General features: G+C 44.8%; 2 protein-coding genes across 7 annotated transcripts in view; one reads left to right on the top strand and one right to left on the bottom strand.

Annotated features, from left to right (window-relative positions):
• SLC66A2 (solute carrier family 66 member 2) overlaps nucleotides 1–17,145 on the top strand; it is a 60,372-nt gene extending 43,227 nt beyond the window's left edge. For 2 of the 3 annotated variants that reach the window (XM_050308831.1, XM_050308827.1), the window contains one exon: nucleotides 14,350–17,145. In XM_050308831.1, the coding sequence (XP_050164788.1) occupies nucleotides 14,350–14,557 (208 nt within the window). In that variant the 3' untranslated portion in view covers nucleotides 14,558–17,145. Of the gene's footprint in view, nucleotides 1–10,483; nucleotides 14,326–14,349 lie in introns of those variants that run through there. The other variant, XM_050308838.1, reaches the window with a different exon arrangement.
• A 3,818-nt stretch (nucleotides 17,146–20,963) lies between these two features.
• Nucleotides 20,964–26,945, bottom strand: part of KCNG2 (potassium voltage-gated channel modifier subfamily G member 2) — a 55,336-nt gene continuing 49,354 nt past the window's right edge. For all 4 annotated transcript variants that reach the window (XM_050308678.1, XM_050308670.1, XM_050308651.1 and 1 more), the window contains exon 3: nucleotides 20,964–23,367. In XM_050308678.1, the coding sequence (XP_050164635.1) occupies nucleotides 22,573–23,367 (795 nt within the window). In that variant the 3' untranslated portion in view covers nucleotides 20,964–22,572. The remainder of the gene's footprint in view (nucleotides 23,368–26,945) is intronic.

Here is a 26,945-nt window from a genome sequence, read left to right as displayed (position 1 = left end):
ACTCCCAGTCACTTTCTAATAAATTGCATCATGAGAAAAGGTAGTGTTTAACATGAGGCAGTGGAGAGGGTAAGAAGGTTGGCTCTGGATCTGGCAGCAGCACTGCTGCACACAGAGGTCAGTGCACACCTGCTGGTCAGTGCACTGGGAGAGTCACATCCTTGTGGGGACAACAGCTTTTGTGGGGCTCCTGTAGGGGGGAAGTGTGTACTTTTTATGCAGGGGTGGGAGAGCCTATGAGGGAGTGGACTCATGCAGGCACTGCTTTTATCGTGTACTCATCATAATCCCAACAGGCTTCCTTCCACCAAAGGAGGAGGATGGGAGGGTGTTCTTCTGGAGCTCTGTGACCAAGCTGAAGGTGTGGTCCTATGCAAGGATGAGTTAACCCTGGGACTGCACAAGGGTCCGTTTGCTCCAGGACAGTTTGTTGTATTGCATTCCTGTCTGCTGCCCTGCCGTGCTCCAGAAAAAATAACTGCATTGAAAGTTTTTTGCAAAAGCTTGTCAGAGTCACCTGGCAGTAACCTTTTTGCCTGCCAGCTGCTGCTCCAACCCCACAGAGCAGCAGTTTCTTTTCAGTCAGTGCCTAGAGATAAGAGCTGCAGCATGGCAGAATCTCCCCAGGTCTGGCAGAAGGAGGAAAGAGGTCTGGCAGTAGGCCTGAGCTGGGCTGCATATCTTGAAGTTTCAGAAGTCACAGTCCATTGGATGTGCTTATCAATCGTTAGCTTGGAAACATGTGGGTCAATAAAGCGAGGTCCTTTTGCAGCAGTTGTTGATGTCCTGATGTGCACTGTTGTCTCTTTCCTGACTGCACTCTGGGCATGGGATGGGCACTTACTGTGCCTAACTCAGGGCTGCATGTGCAGCTGCAGGGTTGTAAGGATGCAGCCAGGGAAGGGCTGTGTCATTCCTCTGCGAGCTGTTCCCCAGGTCTTTCTCCTAGCTCATGGACAGTTCTCAGTCTGCTTGAAAGGAACCTCCTTTCTGCACAACTTTCACTGGCATGTTTGTCTGATGTTGGGTCAGAGGCTCAAAATTTCACTGCCTGGAGACAGTTGGCACAATCAGTGACTCTGCTTGTGTGTTGATAGGAACCTGTCTTGAGAAATCCGACCTGAAAAGGCTGAAGAGGATAATCAGTATTTCATTCAATCAGGTTATTGTGCTATGAAAAAAGAAAATATTAATTTAGTTCCTCCTGTGGCAGTACTGGGTCAGTCACACTGATTATCCTGTTTTAAAAAGCACAAATCACTGAAGGAGAAACAATCAGCATTTTTTGTCTCAGAAGCTGCTGGAGTCCAGAGTTGCAAATTTTAAGAATGCATTTCCATTCAGAAATGTTTTACAAAGTGCACTGCAGCTGTGAGCTAGTTCCGAGCAAGTGTTTATCTGAAATGTGTCCAGTGAAATGAGTGTGGTGTAAAGAAGTTTGAAAGAAATAAATTATATTAAATGTATTCTATTATACATCTATATTTAATATATTATTTCCTCTTTCCCTCTATAGATAATATTAAAAGTACTAGAAGACAGTATTTCTTAGGGAGATAAAATTTTGTTGTGAGGTTTTTATTTCAGTACTGCTCTACAGCTTTTTCCTTTATGACACATGCAGCTCTTTATATCATTTTTTAAGAGAAACTTTTGACTTCTGAGAACAGTGTTTGTTCCAGAGACAAATCCTGGCTTTATTCAAACGCTGTGAAGATTAATGAAAGCTGCTAGATTTTTCTGCCTCTATTGGATGGGCCAGGTGCTGTGATGAACAGATGTAAAAGGCTTTACTCAGGACTGGCTAACCAGTGTCTGGCCACCTCCTCTAGTGAGATTTGAGGTTTAAGGAGATTGGGCAAGTGCTCTAAAAATGCCACTGCTGTGGTTTCTTGGGATTTTTTAGCCTCAGGGAATTTTTTATTTGTGAATAAGTAAAACAGCTCCAGTGAATTACTTCCTTTGGAGTAATGCTATTTAAAAGAAAACAAACCCCTCAGCTAGAGAGAAATAGCAAGAGTTGTGGATGTTTCTGCTCAGGCACCAGCTATGCATTAACTTCTTAAGAATAAATTTAGTTCCATTGAAAAGAGATGTTAGAGACAATCCACATCTGTTACGGCAACTTTGTTACCCATCTGTGCTGCTTTGGGGAGGCTCAGTAAAGGACTGAGAGAAAATAACTGGAAAAGGACTTTAAAAATGCTAAAAAGAAGGAAAGTTAAAAGAGGATGATGCAGATAATGTCAATATTGAATGGTATGGGTTTTTTCCTCCCCAGCTGCTGTTTTTCGCTGTCAGAAATTGCATGGATCCGAGCAAAAGAAATAGGACTAGGGTTAATGGACGCCTATGTGAGAGATTTCCTTTTCTGAGTGTGCCACATACACAAAACAGATGGGGGCCAGTACAGTGGTGACCTGTTGTTAGTGGTGCATTGTGTCCAGTCTGGACATCAAGGAAGATGCTGAATAGAGAGAGAACTGTTTCTGTCAGACTTTGGAGTTGTAGCCTCCAGGTGCTGATTAAACAGTGTCTACTGTTAAAATAGCAGCTGCTTTATATATTAAACACATAAAACAGAGAAGGTGGAAGAGGGGTATGGGACTTGAGGGCCATTTTAGTTACAAACAAACAAACAAACATAAACCCGCCAGAATAGCTTTGTGGGTTCAAATCATCTGACCCAATAAGAAGCAGGTTTTCTCTGCAGAAAGCATTGTGTAGACAATCACAAGGGACTAATTTATAAAAGAGAAAGTAGTTCTCAAGGGACTAATTAGGAACTAAAAGGTAAATCTGGGATCCTGGCAAATAGAAAAATCAAGGTCTTAAGCATGAGCCAGAATGTAATGTGTAAATGTAGAGTTATTAGCACTATTAAAAAGGGGTTTGTACTTTACATTGTATAGCCCATTCCTTAGTTTCACTGCTTTTCATGTTGAACTAAGTTAATGTTGAACTAAGTCACTGTGCTTATAAATTGCCTATTTTAAACCATACTTATCATTTACTGTAGTTCTGTGATTGTATTCTTTTGTCTTCCTAAATACTCTTTCTTTCTACTCAGATCTTAAGTTTTATCTGTGGGTCTACAAAAATTGTTGTCAGTGCTTCTGAGGCTCCAGGCAGCATTCATACAATTTTTTCGGAAGTTATACTTATTTCATTGTTTTGTTTTGATGACATTTCCTTTTTCCACTGCTGCGATACTACTCAGCTGCTTGTTCTTGTCCTTTGTTGTAGCCTTTATATAACATATTCTGAGTTTTCTGGACTTTGCATACACATCCAAGTTTGAAAGAGTTTGGGGAGAAGTCAGTAAACAGTTTTCATGATTGGATGGACCAGGTTTTTGTACAACTGTAAGGCTTATTGCTAACAGCTTCTCTTCTCTCTTAACCTTTTAATTAGTGGTTCTAATAGACACCAGGAAGATCAGATTCCCTTCCGAATCTGCCTGTTTCAAAGTTAAGAGACTGAAGAAAATAGTGTGTAGTCATCAGCAGATTTCTAGTTTCTTCTCCCTTGGAGGTGTTACTACATCAGGAAAGTAAACAGACTTGGTGTCAGTGCACTCAGGATGAGGGCACTCTGTCAGCATGTGAACAGATAGACTGAAACAGTCTTGTTCTGATCCCAGGAAGCAAATGGATTCTCTTGTCTTCTTCAAACCCTCTTTTCACTTACAGCAGACCTGTGACTGATGCCCCAGGTACAAGGACCTGCACTTTCTGCTTGGCTTTCTGCTGATAAGTGGCCTCTGGGTTGCTCTGCTGGGGTCAGCACTTCATTCACCTCTCTGCTCACCTGCTGTGTCTCCTCAGAGCTGTTCTCTCAAGACCTGGAGCAGCACAGTATGAAGTTCCAAAGACAGTTCTTTGTGCCCTGTGCACTCAACACATCTGAGAATTTCAGGAGGCAAGTGGAAAAATCCAGGAGGGAGACCTTCCTTCCCTCACCCTCACAGCTGTTCTGACAGTGTGAGCAGCAGTATCCACTTCCCTTAAGCATCCCTAAGATTGTAGCACAGTGTGCACTGCTAAAGCTCTTGCACACATTGAACCTCTTTCTCATTTCTCTTCCCCTGGCACCTCATCCCATCAGTTCAAAAAATGAATTCAAAGCCAATGACTTCAAACCAAAAGCATTCATCTTTTACAAATAGTTCAAGGGTTCTGTACAGTAATGGGAATAAAGCTCTGGCATGTTTAATGAGTGCTCTCTTCAGCTGGTGCTTTTCTCTCTGCCCTGAAAATCTGAATTCGAAGAGAAAATTTATTGTACTTTTGTTTCAAAACCATTCCATTAAGTTTGGGCACTCCATTTTCTGCTGGCAAGGAACTGTCATGCCAGGTATTCTGCATGGTTAAGGTCAGGTCAAGGCACAAAAGGTCAGAGCTGAGCTTGTCTTGAAGGCACCTGAGAGATGAAAATTTTCTAAAAGTGTCTTTTTCCTCTGTTACCTAGCAAATTTGGGAACAAAAGTGCCTCAGTTCTTGAAGTTCCAGCACCTCTATTGTTTCACCAGAGTTAACCTCAGCCAGTTGTGTAAGGGAAATAAGGTTCCTGCTTATGTGGTTGCAGAGTTGTCTCCCTCAGTGCAGTAGGACTGAGTGGGATTAGAAATTTGGAATGGAAGTAAAGTGAGGTTTGAGTTTGAAGAAATGTAGGTTGAGATGCAAGGATGCAAATATCCATAATGGTAATACTGACTGTGATGAAAATCTGTAAAATGAGCAGAGCCATGACTAATTTAAGTAATTAATAGATGAGCCAGAACAGCAGGAAAAAGAGATTGAAGGACCTTAGGCCAGAAAGTGACTTTGCAGGTTGGTCCAGATAGACTAGTAGGAAAAATAAGATAGAAAATGGGAGCGTGGGGCAGATCCAGGTGGGTCAGCTACAGAGATTTTCTGCTTCAGGTTTGACCTGTAATGGTGCATTTGGTCCCCTGCTCCTCAGACGCAGAGGAGCAAGGAAAAAGAAGAGTGGGAAATGCAGAGACTGACATACTGAATATCTGCCCAAAGACTGAGACAGGGGAGGAAATGCTTGTAGCATTCTTGAGTGAGACGTAGAAAGAAACAAAACTTGATGTCAGAAAAAGCTGTTTCAACAAGGCTCAGAGGTAGGGTTTTAGTTAGTTCTGGGGAAGATGGCTAGGAATGATATATGTCTACATCACATAAGGGAATGGAATTATATGCCAAGCCAGATGTCCTGGCATTGTCTGGCAAGCTTTCAGGGTAGTTGCAGAAGCCTTGTCCCTTCAGATACTAAGTCTTGTATTAGAGAATTTCCTAGAAGAGTGTTTTATAGTGTTTTACAGTGTGCAAAGGGGCAGATTGCAAGAGTTTGGCAATGAAGACAGGCTAGGGGATGTCTCTCCTTATCAAAATGCAAAGATCTGACTTGGGCTGAAATTTTAAGATTTGTTTCATGCCAGTGTGTGTGGGATGTGATTGTGATGCTTTTATTTCCTCCCTACAGCGTTCAGTTCTGTCTGCAGCATGGCTTTAAAGCACTTTAAAGTCCTGCAGCCACTGTGGGTCAGTGGTAACACTGCATGTGGAAAGTGGCTCAGAAAGGGTTGGTTTATGGTGGCACCTGCTGATAAAACACATCCTTCCAGCTGGGCCTCGGTTTGAGAAACAGCACACAGATGTGTGTGGTGTACCACTGTCACCATTAACTTCAACTCTGTACTTCTGTGTGCACATGGGCATGTGAGAGGAAAAGGGGAGACCTGGAATTTCATATGAAGAATTAGGTGCTGACATTCTGTCATATTGAACTTGCAAGGGATTATTTCGTAGAATCGGTGAGGGTGGAAAAGACCTCTAAGATCACCAAGTCCGGCCATTAACCTAACACTGCCAGGTCCACCATTATTTCCTTATAAGGTGTTTTGGAGAAGAATACAAGCTTTGTTTCTTGCAAAAATCTTAACCTTATTTCCATGCAGTAAACTGACTGGGAGGCAGGACTTTGTTCCTGAGTGATTGCTCTTATTTTACACACTAGTGTGTTTGGGGTTTTCATTTCTCCAGTATTTTTCGTAGAATGTAAGAAGCATTTTACTAACTGAAGGATGTGATTTTTCATGAAAACTGATGACTGCAATATCATTAGATTTTGTCCTTGGGAGTGCTGTCTTTGAAGACAACTGAACACTAGTCCTCTAGAACAAGGTAAATGCTAGAGCTGGGACTGCTATCTTGTGTATGTTGACCAAAGTGATAATTGCAGTTATTGAATTGGAATACTATAAGTGTGCTCAGGCTACATACTGGTTACCATATGAAGATGAAGGGAAGATGCACACAAATTACCTCATGTTAAGTTGGGTGAAGAGCCTGATTATTTCTTTGTTTAGGACAGGAAGGAAGATTTAAAAGAGTTGATTTGAGCCTTGGCATACACAACTGTGCTGAAGGAAATCTCTATTCCATCATGTCTTTTTATTACCATTCAAATTGAATATGTCCCAAGTTATTTAGAACCAGGGAGGGAAATACACTGAATGGTGTTACACGGGGGCATTATGTTGCCATTTCTTGGCGCTGGCCCTGTGGGACATAGCAGTGATGTCCCTCCTGGCAGTAGGCAGGCTGCAACAGCTGGGACGTGGAGGGCCAATTCACCCTGCAGGGAAGCAAGCCGTAGGAAGGAGTGCTGCTTCCTGGGATTTGCTTCTGGCCAGCTGCATGGCAGCGAGGGCATGGAGATGGTCCTTTTACCACCCACTTTTCAGTGCATGGGCTGTGCCAAGTGGCTGGAGAGAAGATGGGCAGCAGGAGAGCATCTAGAGCAGAATGAGCCACCAGCTGTGCCTACAGTTCCACTAATGGTAGTGCCTTGAGTGGGAGGTGAGAGACAGGGAAGGGAGGACAGATGCTCAAGAACAACTTCACAAGTGAGATTGAAAGGTGGTGTAGTGTAGGTGTGCTCTGCACCATTTTCATTAAATTGACACTACCAAGTGCCTTGGCAGCTGACTGTGTTACTGTGAGCAGTGCAGGGCATGATTTGCTGCCCTGGCACCTGAGGAAAGCCCTTCCCTGCCATGGCAGCAGGTCTCTAATCTTCCCAGTCTACCAGCAGCAGAATCAGAGCCCGTCTGATCCATGTTCATACCGCATGTCTGAGCAGACCTGAGCTTAACACCTAGGCCAGCATCCATCTGGTGTCTCCTGGAAGGAAGGGCACTGGTGTGAATTGTGGTTCAAGTATTTCCTCTGATCTGCAAAAGAGATTGATTTTCACACCTAGCTTCATGGAACTTGGGGTGTTTCAAGCTGCTGCCCTTCTTTCAGCAGCACAAGTTGTAGAGTACTAGAAATACTTCGTAGCTGTTAAGGTATACCAGTTTTTGGACCAGTACAAACTAAACTTTAGGTATAGGTGCTGGAAATAGCCAGAGGCCATACCAGTGATCCTGGACTATCCACCAGTGATGTGTGGCATGTCTTGTAGTTTCCCCTTGACTATCCTTTCACAGACATGTTCTAACAAATACTGGGTTTTGGATGGGTGTGCTGCACGGGGTCAAAATGCGTGGCACCCTGCCACTCTTGGGAGTTTAGAAGACAAATATTCACGAGGAGAAGTAATAGACAAATACCCATGTACACTATTTTTCCATGAAACTTTGTTGTTTGAGTGCATCTTTTTGGGTTTGTTTGCTTGATGATGTTCCAGAATGAAATCCTCCATTTCATCTTTCCTCAGCGATGTGTACAGTCCCTGAAAATGACAGAAACTTTCAGATAGTTTGCTCTTGGATTGCAGCCCACTGTAGTATCCATTGTTCAAGGATAACAACTGCTTTAGCTTGGTTATGGAGGTCCAAAATAAATGCTGGATCTCCCTGCCTGCTCTTCTTAACTCCTACTAGAATCATGGGGACGGGCAAATGTCTTTCTCTCGAGGTGGTCGGTGCTGCTCCAGCCTCAGAGGAATTGTTGAGAAGTGAGGTAAGGCACCCACACTGAGCAGAGCATGTAGGACTTGTGAACTTGCTTGGATTCCCAGCTGGTTGTGCAATATTTAAAACAAGATCTATGCTTGTGCACACAGAAGGACTTGCCTTCGGGTATGCACACTTAGTTTCCAGATTTTTAAGCTTCAGACAATTTGAGTATCTGATCCCAATGTTTTCTAATTCACCTTTTTTTTTTTTAATCTTTTTAATAATTTTTAGCAGATTAAAACAATTTGGTTAGCGTCAGGAGAACCTTTTTTTGTTAAGCCATATAACATTTTGTTAGGAGCAAATGCTCTATTTATTAATTTTTGTTTGGTTTGTGCAGTGTTAAAAATAACATGGCATTCGCGTTTTGTGTTTTCTGGTCTGTGTTTCACTGCTGTAGGCAGGCTAGCCTCTGATTGAAGTGCAGTGTTACGGATTCTTGTTGTCTTTTCTAAGCAGACTATTTTGGAGCTGCAAATGGGAGCTGAAAGTTTTCCAAAGTCAGGATGTTATAACCAAATCTGCTTTCTCTTCCAGACATTCCCATGCAAATGGCTCGTGGGAGGTAACAGCTTAAAAGGTTGCAGGAGAGATACCTTCTGTACCCTCTTCCTCACTTCCCAAAACCAAATGCAGTATTCAGAATACTCATAATGTTTGAATGTGTACTTATTTCTGAAGGAAATACTATCTTGTGAGCTCTTAAATGATTTTATTCTGCTTTTATATCCCCAATCATTTAAAGAACTGTCATCATTTTTAACATATATGAAAGTCAAGTGCTAATATGGGAAGAAATGTCTCTGAAACTGTGTCAATCTAATCAGATTTTCTGATTCACAAAACCTGTGTCATGGACTAGTATTTGGCCATGATGAGGGGAAGTTGTGGTGAATTTGTACTGATTCTTGAACAACAAGAGTCCAGTCTAATTCTTCTTTTTCTTAGTTCCCTTCTCTTTTTAGTTCCTGTTGCCTGACATAAAAAAAAAAGCCAACAACTTTCAAAGTAGATAACAGTCAGTAAGTTTAATAGTTTTTCTGTTGTTGAAAACAACTTAGGAGTTTTGAGTTCATTGACTATCTGAGCACAATTAGCCCTGCGTTTGTGACTGTAGCAGGATGTAATTACATCAGGGCACCACGTACCTCCTGTTGCTATTTGTGCTGAAATGTCTGGTCCAACCACTACAGGATTTCTCAACGGAAGTCACCGTCTTTGTGTCTTCCAGCTTGCAAGATATTTTTGGGTTTGTGTGTTAAGCTACAAACATGCAGAGTCATAACATGGATGTGAGAAAATCTACAGTGCAAACAGGAAGCAAATATTGCCGTGTCTTTCTTCTTGTGTAGGTTTTCTGCTGAGTGCCAGCCCGTGTTCTTCAGACTGCTGCTCTGCAGCCCTGCCAGTGTGCTGCTGTTTGTAAGCTGTTCTGATGGATGGTTGCAACTAGTCTTAAAACAGCCTGGTTTACCCAGTAGGAGAAAGAGGGGCTTCACATATCATATTTTTTTAAAAAGATCCTTCTTTTTGGTAGTTCTTGTTCTTTCAGATGAAGGAAGAAGAAAGGCATAATGACCAAGAAGTGGCTAATGTTGTGTGCAAAGACTCTGATGGAAAGTCAGAGACTTGAGACTGTTTCAGCCAGATTTTGAGCAGAGGGAATGAAAATGCTGAAAAGCTTTGATCAGAGTAGTGTTAATTCTGGATATGGTGGATTGAGCCTAAATATCTGGCTGATATCGCTGTTCCAAGCAATGGAAAATGTTTTGGATTTTTTTTTCTCTTTTGAGTGCATTTTACAAGCTCTTTCTGCATCTGAATAATTCCAGAGGTATTTTATAAAAGTTATGGCTTTGTTGGCTGATTGCAGGCACAATGTACTGATAGGTGGTTTTACCTCTAGCTACTGTCACTTCCAAGTTACTACACAATATACAAGGAACATGAATGAAGCAAATAATTTCATGAGAAAAGTGAATGCTGTTTTCCAGCATGTCATTTATTTATTTAGCAACTGAAGATGGGTATACAGCGTGTTTATGAAATCTACTACCAGTGGTAGACAACAGCAGCGCCGTAGGGCATGGAGCAATCCACCCTTAATCTAGTGTCTGATCAACAGTGCTGGTGTCTCTGAGAATTTTGTTCCAACAGCAGAATAAATAAGTGCTCTTTCAGATTTTAAGAGCAGTTGAAAAATTCCAGCTTTTCCTCTTTGTGGTCAGTTGCAATTTGCGCAGACTTGACACTTAACTGCTACTACATTAGCAGCTCCTTGTATTGAGCTCAGCTGTAAGGAAAGCGCTTGCTTTTTAGGAGGTTTGTTGTCATTGGATACCACAGTACTGATTTACATTACTGGGAAGTGCTATTTTTACCACAAGCCTGCCTCTGCCTCTGGCAATACCAGCTATTTGAGCACAGTTCCTGCCTCCTGCTTCTCAAGGTGGCATCTCTGTTGTCACCCAACCAAATGCTGCCATTTGTTTATTTCTGCATCCCCAGGTTGCTCTATGGCACAGTCACCCCTAACCTGCTCGCTCACTTGGGCTAAGAGCAGTTGTGCTGTCCTACTAGACTGTATCCTCCATAGGAACAAGGTGAGAGTTTCCTGCCTTCCGCATCTCCCCAGCTTAGTTTTTGGGCTATATCAGGGAAGATACCCGTGTATTTACTCCTAAATCCTGCTTTGCTGTGTAGCCAGTGCTGCACAGAACACCTTCACTTGCGTGACTTTGCAGATGTCAGGAAGAGCGAGCATGAAGTTGGCCTTTGTGAGATAGGTTGTGAAATTTTTGCTGCATGCAGCCTCTTTGTGCTGGACTGTCCAGTCTCAGGTGGTCTTGGTGGTGGGCCCTGACAGCCCAATCTGTGTTGGCAGCGCAGCATTTTCCCTTGCACTGTGAGGCCGAGGGCCAGGCATGCACCAGTGGCCTGTGACCTGCCAGCCCTGTGGCCTGTGACCTGCCAGGGAAGAGTAGCTGGAAAGCTGTCCAGTGGAATATGAGAATAATACAAGAACTGCCTCTCTTCCCCACGTGACTGGGTGAAGTTGAGCAGCTGTGAACAAAAACTGTTTTCTCTGTGCCGTGTGGCATCCTGAAGTACCATGATGGCTGGAAGTGTGAGAACAGTGATGGTGTATCCATGCCATCCATCGTGCGTAGTCACGCGTGCGCTGTTGCGTTACTGTGAGTGACATTGTGTATGCAGCAAGGACAAAGCAATTGCAAAGCCCAGATAAGGGGAGAGGACCACTGTTGTACTGAGCATCTGGAAATTAGGACTTGACAGAAGACGTTGATGGTGTAAACTTCATTCACCCAGTCTCCCAACCTCCTGAAGCACGGACGTGTGATGTGGTAGTGGGGGCAGGGGCAGCTCTATTCCCCCTGAGATGCCACGTGGACACTTGATGGGTTTCTCAGTGAGCTGAAACTTCCAGGCTGTGTGTGCAAATGGGTTCTGCTTGAGAGGGGAGAGAGCCAACAACAGTAGTTTTTCCCCTCCCTGGGGTGGGCACTGGAGGAGTGAGACACATACTTAATTAGAGAGGATGCTTTGTAGGCCCTCCTCCCCCCCCACTACCAAAACCTTGCCACGCAAACCCAATACAACCCTGAACATCCTTTTCTCTGGTTATACTCTTCTGTCTGTCCATCCCAAAGTCAGATTGTTTCCAAGGACTTGTGTACCATGTTCCCAGTTCTCTTTCCGTTCCTGTCTTTTCTTGTCCTGCTCCAGTCTCTTTTTCCTTTACCGTTCTCACCTGACCAACCTTTTGGCTTCTCTGATGTCTCCTTGGCTTTTCTCTGTGGATCTTCATTGCCTTGTCTCATGTCTTGCATGTCTGTCCCCATTTTCTTGCCAAGTGGTTTTAGGTTACCCCACATGCCTTTCAGTCTATGCTGGACATGTCCCTTTTGTTCAGTCCCACTCTCTCCTCTGGAGAGCATCTGACACTCCCACAGTCACTGATTTGCATCAGCCCTGTGCTCTGAGAACCTCGGTGCAGCTGCAGCGCTAAGTTTTGTGAGACATCAAGTGGACAGAGGAGGATGCACATTTTTTGGTTCAGTGGCAGACCAGTGGTATTAGCTCTTTAAACTATCTGTTGCATTTTTTAAAATCAGTTTTGCCAAGATCAAGTTGAGTTTTTCCTGTGTGTAGAGCATTGTCATGTCCTAGTAAGAACTCCAGGCATGGTGTTGATCTCCTTGAGTGTCAGGTGTACCACCTGAAGAGTGGGGCTCTGAAACATGCAAAGGCTGTTGGAGCATGCACCAAGTTACCCAGCCAGTATTGCAGAATGTTGAGTTCACGGGTGGCTTCCTAGCAAAACCCAGAATTGCTTTGGCAAACTTGGCACAGCATGTGACACAGCTAGAGGCGTGCTTGGCTCGTGTGATGCTGCTGAAGTGCGGGTGTCCGTAAGGTTTCCCTCAGTGATTGATTATTCTTTCTTTGTGGGGGTTAATTCTTTTTTGGGCTGTACATTTTCTGACAGTGTGTATCTTGTTCTCCACATCTCCACTGCACTGTAGGATCACTTAAAAAACCCAGCTAGCTTTCTCCATGGGGAATTTGTGATAAATATCCTTTGCTTGTTAAATTCCCATTCAGCTGTTCCACGGCATCCCTGAATTGCCCTTCTGTCAACAGTGAGCAGTTGGTTTGATTGGCCAGGTTGGGCATGTGCTTTTAGAGAGGGTCCCCAGCCATACCATGACAGATTCACACCCAGCAAACAATCAGGAGCTTAAAATTAGAGGAGGAGGAAAGCTTGCTGCCAGCAAGCAAGATACCAGTTTTATTACCCTCAGAGCTTATTGCCCTTCCTAATTAAAATCTCAATCAGTTGCAACCGCTTGCCTGCATCTATAAAGCTCCCCTAAGTGTGAAGTAAGGTGACTTGGAGTGACTGGGAATGTGCACAGGGCAGGTGGTGCATGCTGTTTGCACCAAGCACAAATGATCTTGTGGGTTCAGCAGTTGTTTTCCTTCTCTGATTATTTATTTGCATTTTTAGAATGACCTTGAGTGGGGAATGACTGCTCACTCAACCCTATGTCCTTGCTTGCACTTCCAGACAGAGACTCTTTGGAAGGTCCTAGTTGTTAGACCTGTTTTATGCTCTCGGCTACGTGACCTGAGTTACAAAAAAGCTCTTGTTCCCACAGTGCAGTGGGGCTGTATAAACTGATGCTCATGGCCACCCTTCCCGTATGGGGATAGAGTGGGCTGCAGCATTTGGCTTACAATAGCATTGTGTGCTTCCATCCAAAATACAAATTGTGCTAGCTCCTGCCTGAATGCTTGAAAAATGAACATGAAGTCCTACCCTGCTGTATGGACCTGACTGTGTTTGATGAATTGGAGTCTCTGCTGGCAAAATGTAATTGCTTGTAATTATGACAAATCACGCGCCTTGCTCATACTGTGAACTACAAAGCTTTTGTCCACTACCGCTTATCCAACTACTTAAAAAGCTCTCCTGATAAAGTGCATGAAACTCAGAAACAGCCTTCAAGGTTTGGTTATTCGCATTTTGTAGAGGACACCAAAAAAAATTTGGTGTATTTGAACTCACTTCTATTCCCCAGAGTTTCTCCTGATGTGGGGGAGCAGAAATGGGACTGCAGGACGGGGGATGGCTCAGCAGTACAGCAAGATGAAAGCAAGGATGGCTATCAAGAGCGTTGCTCTTGATCCGTGTCCTTGATAAAAATCCCTAGTGATGTTCATCCTTCCAGTAACAGCTGCAGGCATGTCGTTTCTCCTCTTTCTGTATTACTGGACAATCTGTCCTTTTGCTTGTTTTGGGTTTGCATTTTCTGCAGTAGGGAGTGGTTTCTTCTATCCACCAGGAGTGTTTGTTTCAGCACATGGTAAAAAGGCGTGCATGCACGAGGGAGTGGTCTGTGTGTTACCTCACCTTGCATGAGCACAAAATGGCACGCACAAGAAGCAACTTCTGGGATGAATTGCCATTGTTTTCCATGTGCTGTATTACTTTGGTTTATGGTCCATGCTGTCAGCATGTGGCAGTCACGTTTACAGCGCACCACTGAGTTCAATGTCCTAGCTGGCTATTTTAAAATGCTGGGTACCTTCATAGCCACAGGTATTTGGAGCTGTAATTGCTGAGATAAGAGTGCTGCAGTTTGTGGAGTAGAGAACTTGGTGCTCCCTTCCAGGTACAGTGCTGCACCTCTTGGCTGGGCATACTGTCTGCCTATGTTGAGGGGAGTCCCAACCTACTGCTGAGTATAAAGCCTTGCTGAAAAAGGGGGGATCCTCTGGCACAGCAGGTCTAATTTGAAGGCGAGTTCTTCTCAGTAAATACCCTTCCCTTCTTTTCTGTCTTTCAGCATCAAGATGGTGCTGATGTGGACCAGTGGGGACACGTTCAAGACTGTTTACTTCATCCTGAATCAGGCCCCTTTCCAGTTCTCCATCTGTGGACTCCTGCAGGTTTTTGTGGACATCGCTATCCTGTTGCAGGTTTACTTGTACAGCTACTACCCTCAGAAGCCCGTGTCCCACACTGCACACCCAGCCAGCACCAAGGCCCTGTGAGGAACTTAGCTGGACAGGTTGCAGGTCAACAGTGCTGTGGAGTCAGCCATGGCAGAGCTCCTCTTCCACTTGTAAATACTCTGGGGTTGCTGAGTTAAAAGGAGAAATGAGAACAAGGGTTGAAAACCTGGCTGCACTTCCAGCTCAGGAAGTTTTATTTTCAATAACTTGCTCGCTCTGTTTTCAGACTTGACTGTACAGAACTGTTTCTTGGTGGGGGGAGGGGCACTTTATTTTTGCATATGTACCTATGAGCCTTATCAACTCACAAATGTTTGTATATTTAATCACAAGGGCTGGATGGTTTGTGTTTTTAATGCTATTTAAAAATGTTACACCACAGAAATTATAGGATATTTTGTCTGAAACTTTTACCTATTTATATAATATAAAGTCTGTATATTGGCAGGAAGTTTGTGGCATATACTAGCATTCAGTATCTCCACGATGGAGGAGGAAGAGCAGGAGCTTTTTCTTTTCTCTGTAAGGGTGTCCGGTGAGCAGAGAAGGCGAGGGCAGGAGGCCCTGCAAAGAGGTGAGCAGCCGGAAATGAGCTGGTCATCAACATGCTAAAAAGTGAGCAGGTGTTCACCCCCGCTGCGGGATCAGTGTGGCAGGAGGGCACGTTAAGGAGGTGATGAAGGGGGCATGAGTATGGATGATGCTGGAGCCATGATGATGCTGGCACAGCCAGTCAAGTGGTCAGCCAAAAGGAGGAGCCAGCAGGAGACTGCAGGTAACTCAGGTAGTAGTCATGCTTTGAAGTGGTGGGGTTTGGGAATAGCCCGTCCTGCACTTGGCAGGCAGCACTGCCCCTGTGGCTGTACACAGGACAGGGCTGGGCTATGGGATGACTTTCACAAACCAAGGGGCCAGCAGATGCGTGTTGCCAGTATTGCCAAGCAAGTATTTCTAGACGGCATTTGAGCCATAAAGGTTAGAAGCAGGTCCACTTCCATTGGCTCAGATATTTAAAAGTTTAAGGCAGAGAAAAAGCTGTATCCTGTGGAGTAGGATTAGCATTTGACAGCTCGATTTGTTGAGGCTGAGATTCACGTTCATGTTGTTAATGCCAAACAATAACCAGTTTATGTTTTGGGCTCTTTCCTGCATTGACCCAGCAGGGAAGGAGTCCACATTTTCCTTTTACTGTTGTGAACTTTTAGGCTCTTGGAAGAATCAGCAGTCTGTACTTAGACAGAGGGACTGAAAAAGCTGAAAGAGGAGAGTTTATGTAGATGTTGTCTCTAATGGCTGTTTGCCATCATAGGTCACTGTGCTCTTTCTGAGAGCTGCATGTCACCGGCAGCTCCAGTTTGGTGTGGGCCCACAGGGGCTGTGACTGAGCCCCTGGGCTTCTGCCAGCTGAAGTCATAAAACCACCCCAGGTGGTATGAGGTAGCCACAGCAAGACCTTTAGTCCCAGGAACAGCTATGCCTCTGCTGCTTCCCTCTTCATGAGGCTTCCTCCCTCTGCCTGGTGAGTCCTGTCTGACCGCAGGCAAGAGCTGGCACAGATTTTTCAGAATCACTTTTTTCCCTGAGAATAGCCCAAAAGTTTATGTTTTCTTATCGATGGCAGCAAGTCTGAGATTTGATAACTTCAGTGTGTAAATCAGATACTTCCCCTGCTGTGCTTTATTTGGGAACCTCACAATTTGAGTCTGGACTGTCTTATCTGTGGCAAACTGTCCAGTGGAGGGGAATCACCCTCTGCCCAGGCACTGACTCCATGCTCTTTGTTCAATACCATACTCTTTTAGGCCTGAAGTGACCTTACAAAGACAATGTACTTGGCATGGTAGACTATGAATGTTTTGTTCCTCTCTCTTCTCCAATGTTCTGGTTGTGTTACAGGAACATCTGGGCTTTTGTCTTTTTTAATTGAAAACTTACTTAACAACTGGCTTCTTCGGTATGCTGCTTTAATGAGGATTGTATTTCTACTGTTTGCAAACAAACACTTTCTTGTGTGTTTTAATGGTCTGAAGGTTTTTTTTAATAACTTGTAATGGTAAGATTTTGTACATGGTGGTCTTTTTCTAATATTCTGTGAAACGGGGATGTAAGAAATTAATGGTTTGTAAGAAACATACTTCCGTATGTTATAGCTTCACCTGGGAATGCACACTTTTGGCCACCCCTTTGGCTTTGAACTACAGATATTACTGAGGATATAACAACTTCTGCTTTTTCCTTTTGGGACTCTTCCTTGGGCAGATTCTTGAGTCTGTCATCAGTACCCGAACCAGCAAGCTCTGCAGACCAGACTCATTCACAGCAGAGCTGCAAATGCTGGAAGAGAAGCCAGTGAAACCATGTCTGAGTCATCTTCTGTATGTGGCATTTAGCAAGGCAGGACTCTTGGCCAGGAACTCTTTAACTTCATCTTGCAAGGTACAAAGTGTTACAGAACTTTGGTTTTGTTCTATAATTGTCAGGAAGTATCTGTTTCAATGATCACCTCAGAGAATAAGAAATCAATTACTTTAAATACATCTCTTTGAATGTATGGCACATTTCATGGAGTTTATTTTTTCTGTCAGTTGCAATGTTTTTTTAAATAAAAATTACCTATTATATATAAATCACACCGTTGCTTTGTTTTGTTCAGGTACAAAATGTGTGCTTCTTACCTCTTACTGTAATTCATCATGTCTACAGCATTGTCAGTAGGAATAATTTGTTTGCTTTTCCCCTTTGATGAGCGGGTGAGCACAAGGCATAAATTTTCCTGAGGCCATGGTGCACAACAGGGATTCTGGATCTCTGTCCCCTGCTCTTCAATAGGTAAACTTAACCCTAATGACCACATAACTCCTTCATTCTTGTGACGCTCATACTAAAAACAAATTTACTAACAGATTATTATGTAGCCTTAAAAAAACCCCATTTCATGGAAACGTGTGAGATTGAAGATGGGACACAGATGGGGGACATACTCGTTGCAGCCTTTGTACAGAAGATGAGGAAGAAGATGAGCGTGTCATCTCATGGCCAGCTACTGTCCCAGGAGGAGTCTTGGCCACCCTCCCTCTTGATTCAGGATGGAAAAATGAGCCAAAACTGTCAGGACCAGCCCTGTGGCCACTGTGTATCTCCTGGATCTTGCCAGGCTGCTGTTGCAGGCTCTTCAGCTGCTCTGGCGTGGGGAGGTGGTTTTGCTATTGCTGTGTGCAATGGCTGCAGAAGCTGGAGAAGAGAAATTGATGAGGAGAGACGGCTGGAGGCACAGGAGACAGAGTCAGGAAGGGTAGAAGGCGAAAAGTGGGAGAGACTGAGCTTGCTCAAATAAGGGCCTGAAGGGAGAGACTCCTAGAGGGAAGGAAATGAAGGAAAATCAAGACCTGAAGGGCAAAGTTAGATAAATCAGCAAAGTGGGGGGAAAAGGAGGAGGAACATGAGGGTGGGGAGTAAAACCTGCTAGTTGTGTTAACACTTTGCTGGTCGTGGAGACAATGACCCACACAGTTCCCACAACAGCCGAGCCTGCTTATTACTCACAGTGGCTGCACCATCTATCCCAAATAGTACTGGTGTTACTGGCTGCTGTTCTGGCACTCACTGGTGGGAAGCCACTGGTGGGGCTCTCCTTAAACGAAACAACAGGGAATCCCATCTCTGGGCACTGCAGCAGCCTGGCCCATGTCCTGCTGGCTGGTGCAGTGCTGGGCCTGGCCACCCTCAGGCAAATCTCTCCCTTGGCTGTGCACAGCAGATAGTGCTCTGCACTGCAGTTCCATACAGGAAGAGATTTCATGGTTAGGTGTTTGGGATGCATGGAGTTAGGTGCAATTTAAAAACATTTTAAGACAAAAAATAAAGCTCACATTTGGCACTGGGTAATAAAAGTTGGCCCACAGGTTCTGTTTGTTAAATATGGTTGTAATGAGACTCTTGAGAGCCAAGCAGGGTTCACGGAGCTGACTGACAACTGTAGTTTTGTTGGAGGCTTTCTGTAACGAAGACATTAATGTGTAAGTCAACAATATGCCAATAAATAAACAGACTGCCTGGATGCCTGTGCCAACAGCAGTAAACAAGAGACAGGGACTAGAACAAATTGTGAGATGTGTCCTGGAGCAGGGGCAGGTCTCCCTGTAAACAACCTTGTAAAGCAACCAGTTCCCAGTGGATGTCAGCATTTGGAAGTGGCCTGATAGCAAACACAGACTTAGGACTTGAGATACCTGTCCCTGCCCCTTCTGTGTCCCAGCTTATGTGGATTTGACTCTTGTAGGTGCTGGCTTAGCTGTGCTAGGAAGCTGAGGGGCTTTGCTCAGCCTCAGATGGGTTAGCAGAATCATGCTGGATTTCTCTACCCATCAGCCCTTCCATGACCCTCTGTCATCTTCCACCCCAAGGCTTTGTAGTCTTCTAAGGCTGTGGCTTGTAGGTGCCAGGGAGAGCCAAGGTTGCTTTGCTTCCCTGAAGCATCTGCTGTGAGGCTGGCATAGCCTGTGCTCATTCTGGCCTCATTACTGTGAGACAGCAACTTCTGTCCAGCTTGCACCCGATGGGATGATACCAGTGTCAATGTTTTTTAGTGTTTAATTGAGGTTGGTGTGAGGTAGGAGATGGCTGTGCACGTGTGCTGTATGAGCAAAGTTGTGTCTGACTTTGTGACATTCCCTTTCACTCTGTCCCTTTACCAGTTAATACATCCTTAACTCTCATAGTCATGGTTTTTAGATGATTATTGTTGCCAGCTGCCGTAATTTGTGGGTCCAGGTCCATGCATGCTGTCACCAAGGTGGAGATGTAGAAGAGGCAGCTTTGCTCATGTGTGCTGTGAGTCTCTGTCCCATATGAGAGAGAGGAATATATTTTTTTCCTTTTTTTCCTTGGGGCAAAACTAGTGTGCTACAATCGTGAAGCACTGGGTTGTTCAGTGAAACAAGTATAACTACCCCCTGGCATTGGTATATATGCAGACATGTGTGGCATTTGTTATAGTTATTATAGTTAGAGATAAATGGCCACAATCATCCGTGTGCTGTGTCAAAGAAAAACAACCACCATACACAACAAAACCAACACTCTCCAGCAGCTGATCAAAAGTAATAAGCATCACCCATAACAACAGCTGCCCTGGGTGAAACTCACTCTCCTCTGAGTATCTTTTATGTCTGGCAATGTGTGCATCACAGCTTTATACAGCTTCCAAAAATAATTTGTTTAAAAGGTTCCTGGTTTATATTTGTTTCCTCATCTGTCATCTCAATAGATGAAATGAAACTTTATTAAAAGCCAGGCTTTGACTAACGGACATAATGAGTGGGTTTTGTCACTTTAGTAAAACTCTGTGCGTGCTGGAATTAATTATGTGCCTTTTGAAAAATACAAAGGACTTGCTATTGTAGGACAATAGGAACTTGATGGAGCACAGCAATATGGTGTGTGTCATCAGTCTGTTTTTCTATACAGCTGCTGAGCTGCAGTTTGCTGTCCCAGTGCTGGTTTTTTTCATGCTGCAGGGCCAAAAGTAGCATTGATTCATGGTTATTTGCTAGCATTGCAGGTGTGAAACTCTTCATTCTGCAAGGATGTCTACTCCAACATGGCTTTTCTAGGATTAAGTTAATGCTGCTGACAATTCATGGGGCTCCATCACTTTGAGGAGATGTATTCTGCACCCTCCCACAGTAGCCATGGCCCCTTGTTTCACACCAGAGATGGAGCATGAACCAGCAGCACCCAGTGTGCATGAACCAAAGTACTGTAAAAGGTGAACTTGTGAGTTCACCTGGTAAATCCGCTGGGTCCCACATGAAGACTGAGCACCCAAATGTCACCAGAAAATGCAGTGCTGCCCCTTAGCACCATGCCATACTTTGCTCCCTCACACTGCTCACTTTGCTGGTTTGCAGTCAGCCGGCTGCAAAGCTGTATTCCTGATGCCAAATCTTAATAAGTCTTAATCCAAGAAGTACCTGCATCAGGATTAAAAACCCCAATAAAATTAAAATCTTTCATGAGTCACAGCAACCCTTTGCTGGTATTGCTTTGCCAGTAGTCTGAGTCAGCCCAGGCACCATCCACCAGCCCTTGGCCCTCCTCGCTGGCACAAGGAGCGGATGTGCTCCTGGTGGTGTTGGGCTATGAAGGATGGGAAGAGCCGTGGTGTGTGAGGCTGCATTCAATTTACTTGTAGTTCAGTACGTATGGGGGTTTGGAGACCCAAAGGCAGCCTGCAGGGTCTCACTGCCTCCATCTCTTGCAGCGCTCCGCAGTGAGCTGTGTAACCTGGCCCAGTGACCCCGCCGTGCTGCCCCGGGCTCTCTAGCCCGACCATGGCTGCAAAGGAGCAGTATCAGCACTGCTGAGGGCCAGACAGAGTCAGAGGCATGAGACTCTGGCAAAACACCACCTCCCCCACAGCCAAATCATCAGACAGACACATGCATTCAGCAACAAAGCTTTTAATTTTTATTAAAATAAAGTGTAACCTTTTAATTTCCTTTGCTTCATTCCTATAAGGAATGGCTTAATATGAGAGTTTGCTAATGTAGGATTGGTGTGTTTCAACGTACACTGAGGCAAAAGAACCCCCCAGACCAGACAAATCCCATCTTCAATGCATCAGCTTTTGTTCCTTTCCTGGCAGGAGGAGAATACGGAGGGTGACACTGCATGGCTTTAGTACAAATGGGGTCATAGGTACAAGAGGCTGTTAGGTTCCATCTTCCTCCATTCCCCGATCATATCCTTCCTACCTGTAGGAGCACTGAAAGACCCACAGAGTATCCTGATTTGGAGCACCTACACAGCTCTTCCAGGATGGGGGCTGGAGAGCTCACAGCATCAGTAAGCACACATGCAGATGCCATCATGTGACTAATTTTCCCTTTAAATTGACTTAACTATTTTGAGAATAATGAAAAAGCCAGAATGCTAATTCTAATGACAAGATTGTATTTTTCTTAGTAGGAGGGGAAACAAAGGCTACTCCTAACTAGAGCACAGCTGCTACATTGCAGCTCAGGCCAGAGCCCACTGAAGGTGTCTCATTGACTTCACTGGGTTTGGACTACTCCTGTTTGCACATGACTGCAGTCAGTGCAGTCACCGCTGCTGAGTAAGACTGCAGAGCTGGGACTCACTGCTGGTTTAACATCACACTCCCTTTCTTGGGCTGCGTGTAGTTCAGCTTGGTTCAGTCATTTGCTAAACACATTGTTTGACACACGAAAGATTGAAACAGTTAACAGAAAGTGGGGAAATGGCATGATTTGTAATGATATTTATATATTCAACTGTTAGCAAAGGGGAAAAAAAAAAACCAAGTTAACATTCAGTACCACAGTCAGAAAGGTTGTTTGTATGTATATTTCAGTCATGGGGCTAAGATACAAAGCTTAGGATGGTAAATATGCATCTTTACTAAATAACGCAAACTGCTCTAGTACACGAGTGTGGCAGCCCTGGCAACCCTGGCTGCGCTGCCTCATCTGTAGAAGACAAAAACCAAACCCCTTGGCAAAGCTGAAGGGGTACTTCTGCCCTTCTCTTGCCCTCATCACCCCTTGGCTTGTCTGAGGTTTGTGTTCCTTGGGGAAGCTGCCAAAACCAACATGCTGTGGGGTGTCACAGCATGGGGAGCCGCCTCACTCAGCCCCTCATGCATGGAGTGCCACCGAGCAGGGCAGGGAGGAGGTGACACGCTGGTTACTCTGCCGAATGGCACCCTGGCACAGGCTGTGCTTCATGTTACATTCTCCTGGCTGGCTATGTTCAACGGCTGCTCCTTGGGGATACCCAAGAATACCTGTTCAATAGAAAAGAAAAGCCCTAAGAGAAGCAATGGAGCAGAGCTGTACTTGACAGAGTTTCTAGGAGTACTTTTCAGAGGGCCCTTAAGATCAAAAGTTGGTCTTTAGAGACAACTTCGTGTGTGTCTGTCCCTCATTTATGCAGTTCAGGAGGCTCTTCTTTCAGAACTGACCTCCCTTGTCCACTGCTTCTTGTGCTGCCAACGTATGTCCTCAGCTGTTCAGGATCAAGAACTTCTCGTCTTACTGGTCCACCGTGGGTGGACTGTCCTGCCCAGCAACACTTGGTGGGAATGTGGCACTGAGCCCCCTTGTACTGTCACCACCTGGGAGCTCAGTGTTCTCTGGTAGCTTGCGCACTTGCCTGCTGGCTGCTCGTTGCTGCTGCTCCTTCAGCTCGCTGTAGGAACGGGAAAAGGTGTGAAAGATGGATGTGACTGGGAAAGCCATCAGCAAAATCCCACTTAAGATACTGCTCAGGGCTACCACCTGTCCGGGGATGCTACGAGGCACCATGTCCCCGTAGCCAACAGTTGTCATGGAGATCACGGCCCACCAGTAACTGGTGGGGACGCTGGTGAATTCTTGCTTGGCTCCCAGTTCACTCTCAGCCAAGTACACCAGCGGTGAGAAGAGGGCCATGGCGACACACAGGAAGAGCAGGAGGAGGCCGAACTCCCTGGTGCAGCGGCGCACGGTGAGCCCCAGCGTCTGCAGCCCCAGCGAGTGCCGCGCCAGCCTCATCACGTACAGGATGCGCAGCGCCCGCAGGAAGCGCAGCACCAGGCCCACTCGCTCCAGGTACTTGTTCCCAGCTCCCCCGCCGGGCTTGCTGCTGTTTTTCGTGGAGACCGTATCCACAATGAGAGAGATATAGAAAGGCAGAATGGCCAGGATGTCGATGATGTTGAGTGGAGTTTTCAGGAAAGCACACTTGTTCTCCGCCTGAATGGATCGCAGCAGGAACTCAAATGAAAACCACGCCACACACACCGTCTCCAGCACAAAGATGTCATAGCACTTCCGTGAGCATTCACCCTGGGCAGAAGAGGAGCGGGAAACACATAAAAGGGGGGGAGAAAGAGATTTAACCAGGGAATGAACCAAAGAAACAGAGAGTGGCAGTTCTTAAAGAAAAGTACTACGTGAAATTGATAGGAATTGTGACGTAAAATCATGGCTGCTGAGAGCAGTTGGAAGGGATAATTAAAAGCAGAAGTACTAGCTACATATTTGGCTGCAGGACAGGTCAACAATGCTATGGAGTATCCCAAGGCTGCCAAGAATCTGGTGTGATGTTATCAGCTGTCGGCCAGACAGTCCACTGCTAAAAGACTCGTGCTTCATTTCTAACCAAACCTTTAACACCTTTTAGAAAGGATTAGTACAGGATTCATGGATTGTAATAAATGTGCAATTCCTCCTTCCCTTCCTGATCAATAATAAATTGCTTATAAATGGCTCATAAGCACCTACAGCATTTTAAGTTATATGCTTGGACTTATCTATATTACTCACTGAATATAGGACATATTTTATATTCCAGTGAACATTTATGAACAAACTAGCCCTACAGTCAAAAGCTTATACAAAGTACTGATAAATGTAGGTATTTCTGGAAATAAAAATACCACAAAATAGAGGGGAGGGTGCAGAGAGATAAGTATTTTTAGTTACCTCACCTGTAACAACTAGTGACCACAATGCCTTCCCCAAGCTTTCTGACGCATTGGAAGTGGTACTCTTCCCTGCAGGTTTACTTAGTGGCAAATAAAGAAAACTCTTTTAGTTGTGATGCTTGCAAACAAGCCAGCCTTGGTGCATTGGAACAGCAATAAACAACAGTGCTGGTGATGGCTGCTCTTCACTTATTAATTCAACAGCACAAATACTATCACAATTCTTTGCTACATCACTGTTGGTAACTCCAGCTGAATAATAATCAGCTTCTCTCAACAAACAGATTTTGATGTGAACAGTTAAAGGGCTAGTGCTGATTCCTCTCTTAAATGCTCATATAAATGTGTGAATGCTCTGGGTGCTTTGTGTGGAAGGGAAGTGTATATTTATTTAAGGGAAGTGTATATTTATTCAGTGTGCCAGTCTGACTCTGAACAGTTTGTGAAAACTCCTGTAAGTGTGTAGGAGTCCATCCATGCTGGTGGGGAGTGTGACTCCCGCTGGATGCAACAGGTATTAGGTCCCAATGTCCAACTTTGTATTACTTGCCTATGCTAAATTATAGCAATAAAACATCATTCAAGAGTGGTGAGGCTGTGTCAAGCTGGTCCCCATTTCACCACTGGAGAAGCTGGGAACCTGGCACATCTATTAACAGTTCTACCCACATGCTCACCACAGGTGTCATTTGCTACACAAAGCCAAGAGAATTTTTACCACACAGCCCCACATCCTAACTTCATCCCTCTCTCAGTGTGTATGCACAGGTTTTTCCCTTTTGGGAAAGAAAACATCAAAAGAGTGATAAGACATTTGCCCTCTTTGCTAACTGCAGCATTCCCCAAAATGTTGTGGAGTGACTGGATACATTTCAAGGGCTGCTGCACCGCCAGCAGCAAGACCAGTGTCATCACACTGAGTATAAAGCCGTGTGTTACCTCAATAGGATAACCCAAATGCCAAGGCGCCCTGCACATTCTACACTTAAGAAGAGATTGAGACAGTAACTAAAGAGATGTCAACAGGAAAAACAGATGTGGAAAGGAATCCTCAGAGCCAGCATTTATGGTTCTTGTATTAAACATGATAAAAGGTTGTTGTGCCTTGTGTTATAGATTTTTTTTTTTAATTCCACTTTCAGTTGGCATATGATGTACCTCCCACTGTTTCCCAGGGGGTCATGCAGATATGAAGAGAAAAATTGCTTGTCCCATTGAAATTGCTGTCAAGATTTTAAGCATATTGCAGGGAGGAAGGATAATCCTGTTTTACTAGTGTAGTAGCTCAGATAGCCTGTCTTTAACTTCCTAAATTTGATACGTGTGAAGACTAGAAGGAGCTTAATTTATATCTGCCTCACCAAATTAATTTGGTTGTAACTATTTTTGTCACAAACATAACACATAGGACATAAGATTTTGTTTTTAGGAGTTTTGCTCCTGTCACAGCATAATTAAGCTGTCAGGCTTTCCCATCAGATAAAGAACCAAGATGCCTTCACACTGTTGCACAAATCTGGCTCTCTGGGCTAGAGCCAAAGCTCACAAAGTCACTGGAAGGACTCTGCCTGTGCCACTGTAACTTCACAGAATCACAGAACATGCTGAGTTGGAAGGGACATGCAAAGATCATCGAATCCAACTCCTGGCCCTGCACAGGACCATCCCCAAGAGTCACACCATGTGCCTGAGAGCTTGGTGCTGGGAACACTTCTCTGGGGAGCCTGTTTCAGTGCCCAACTGCCCTCTGGATGAAGAACCTTTTTGTAATATCCAACCTAAACCTCACCTGACATAACTTTAGGCCATTTCTAGTCACCACAAAGAGATCAGTTCCTGACCCTCTTCTTCCTCACACAAGGAAGTTGCAGATTGCAATGAGGTCTCCCCTTAGTCTCCTCTTCTCCAGCCTGAGCAGACCAAGTGACCTCAGCCACTCCTCATACGGCTTCCCCTCAAGGCCCTTCACCATCTTCGTTGCCCTCCTTTGGTCACTCTCTAATGGCTTAATATCTTTCTTATATGGTGGTGCCCCAAACTGCACACAATATTCAAGGTGAGGCTGCACCAGTGCAGAGCAGAGTGGGACAATCCCCTCCCTCGACTGGCTGGCGATGCTTTGCCTGATTCCCTCCAGGACACGGTTGGCCCTCCTGGCTGCCAGGGCACTGCTGACTCAGATTCAACTTCCCATCAACCAGGATCCCCAGGACCCTTCCCATGGCACTGCTTTCCAGCATCTCATTCCCCGGTCCGTACAAACATCCAGGGTTGCCCCATCCCAAGTACAGCATCCATCAATTTCCCTTGTTGAACTTCACATGGTTGGTGATTGCCCAGTCCTCTAATTTGTCAAGATCTCTCTGCAGGGCCTCCCTGCCTTCAAGCGTGTCAACTTCTCTCCTTATAACCCAGAAACCAGCCATCAGACCAGTATTGTCCCAGAGTCCTGCTTCCTAGGAATCTCTCACTGGGATGTGTGTGCTCTCACACCTAAAGGCAATGGTTGCAGGTGAATTGCAGCGCTTGATACTATCCTTGCAGGTGCACAGAAGGATCAGGCTGAGGTGTTAGGATAACAGCCCAGAGTCGGCTTGAGCAAAGTAGCTAGCAATGACAAGAAGATAAATAACCCAATGTGCAAATTTGCTTTCTCTGACAGGTATGCCACTACTTGGACCACGATGGATGGACACTAAGATAGAGCTTGCTTTAAGAGACCTATCTGACAGGAAGCATTCTGGATTCTGATGTGCAAGTGTAGAATTTTTATGCCACTAACAGTTTTAGGAAAGTCGGTGGAGTCTATGGAGGATTTAGCCTTGGAATAGACCTACAAAGTCACTAAGGTGTCTTTTAGCTATTTGGCACCTAATTTTCCCAGCACTTTCTATTAGCTGCATGTGGAAAAGAGACTGTCCAAAGTGTTTCTGTATA

The sequence above is a fragment of the Myiozetetes cayanensis genome, unplaced genomic scaffold (genome assembly GCF_022539395.1).
Source record: "Myiozetetes cayanensis isolate MyiCay16 unplaced genomic scaffold, myiCay2020 scf1, whole genome shotgun sequence".
Classification (NCBI taxonomy): Eukaryota; Metazoa; Chordata; class Aves; order Passeriformes; family Tyrannidae; genus Myiozetetes; species Myiozetetes cayanensis.
The sequence above is the reverse complement of the archived record's forward strand: the minus strand, read 5'-3'. Positions and strand labels throughout refer to the sequence as shown.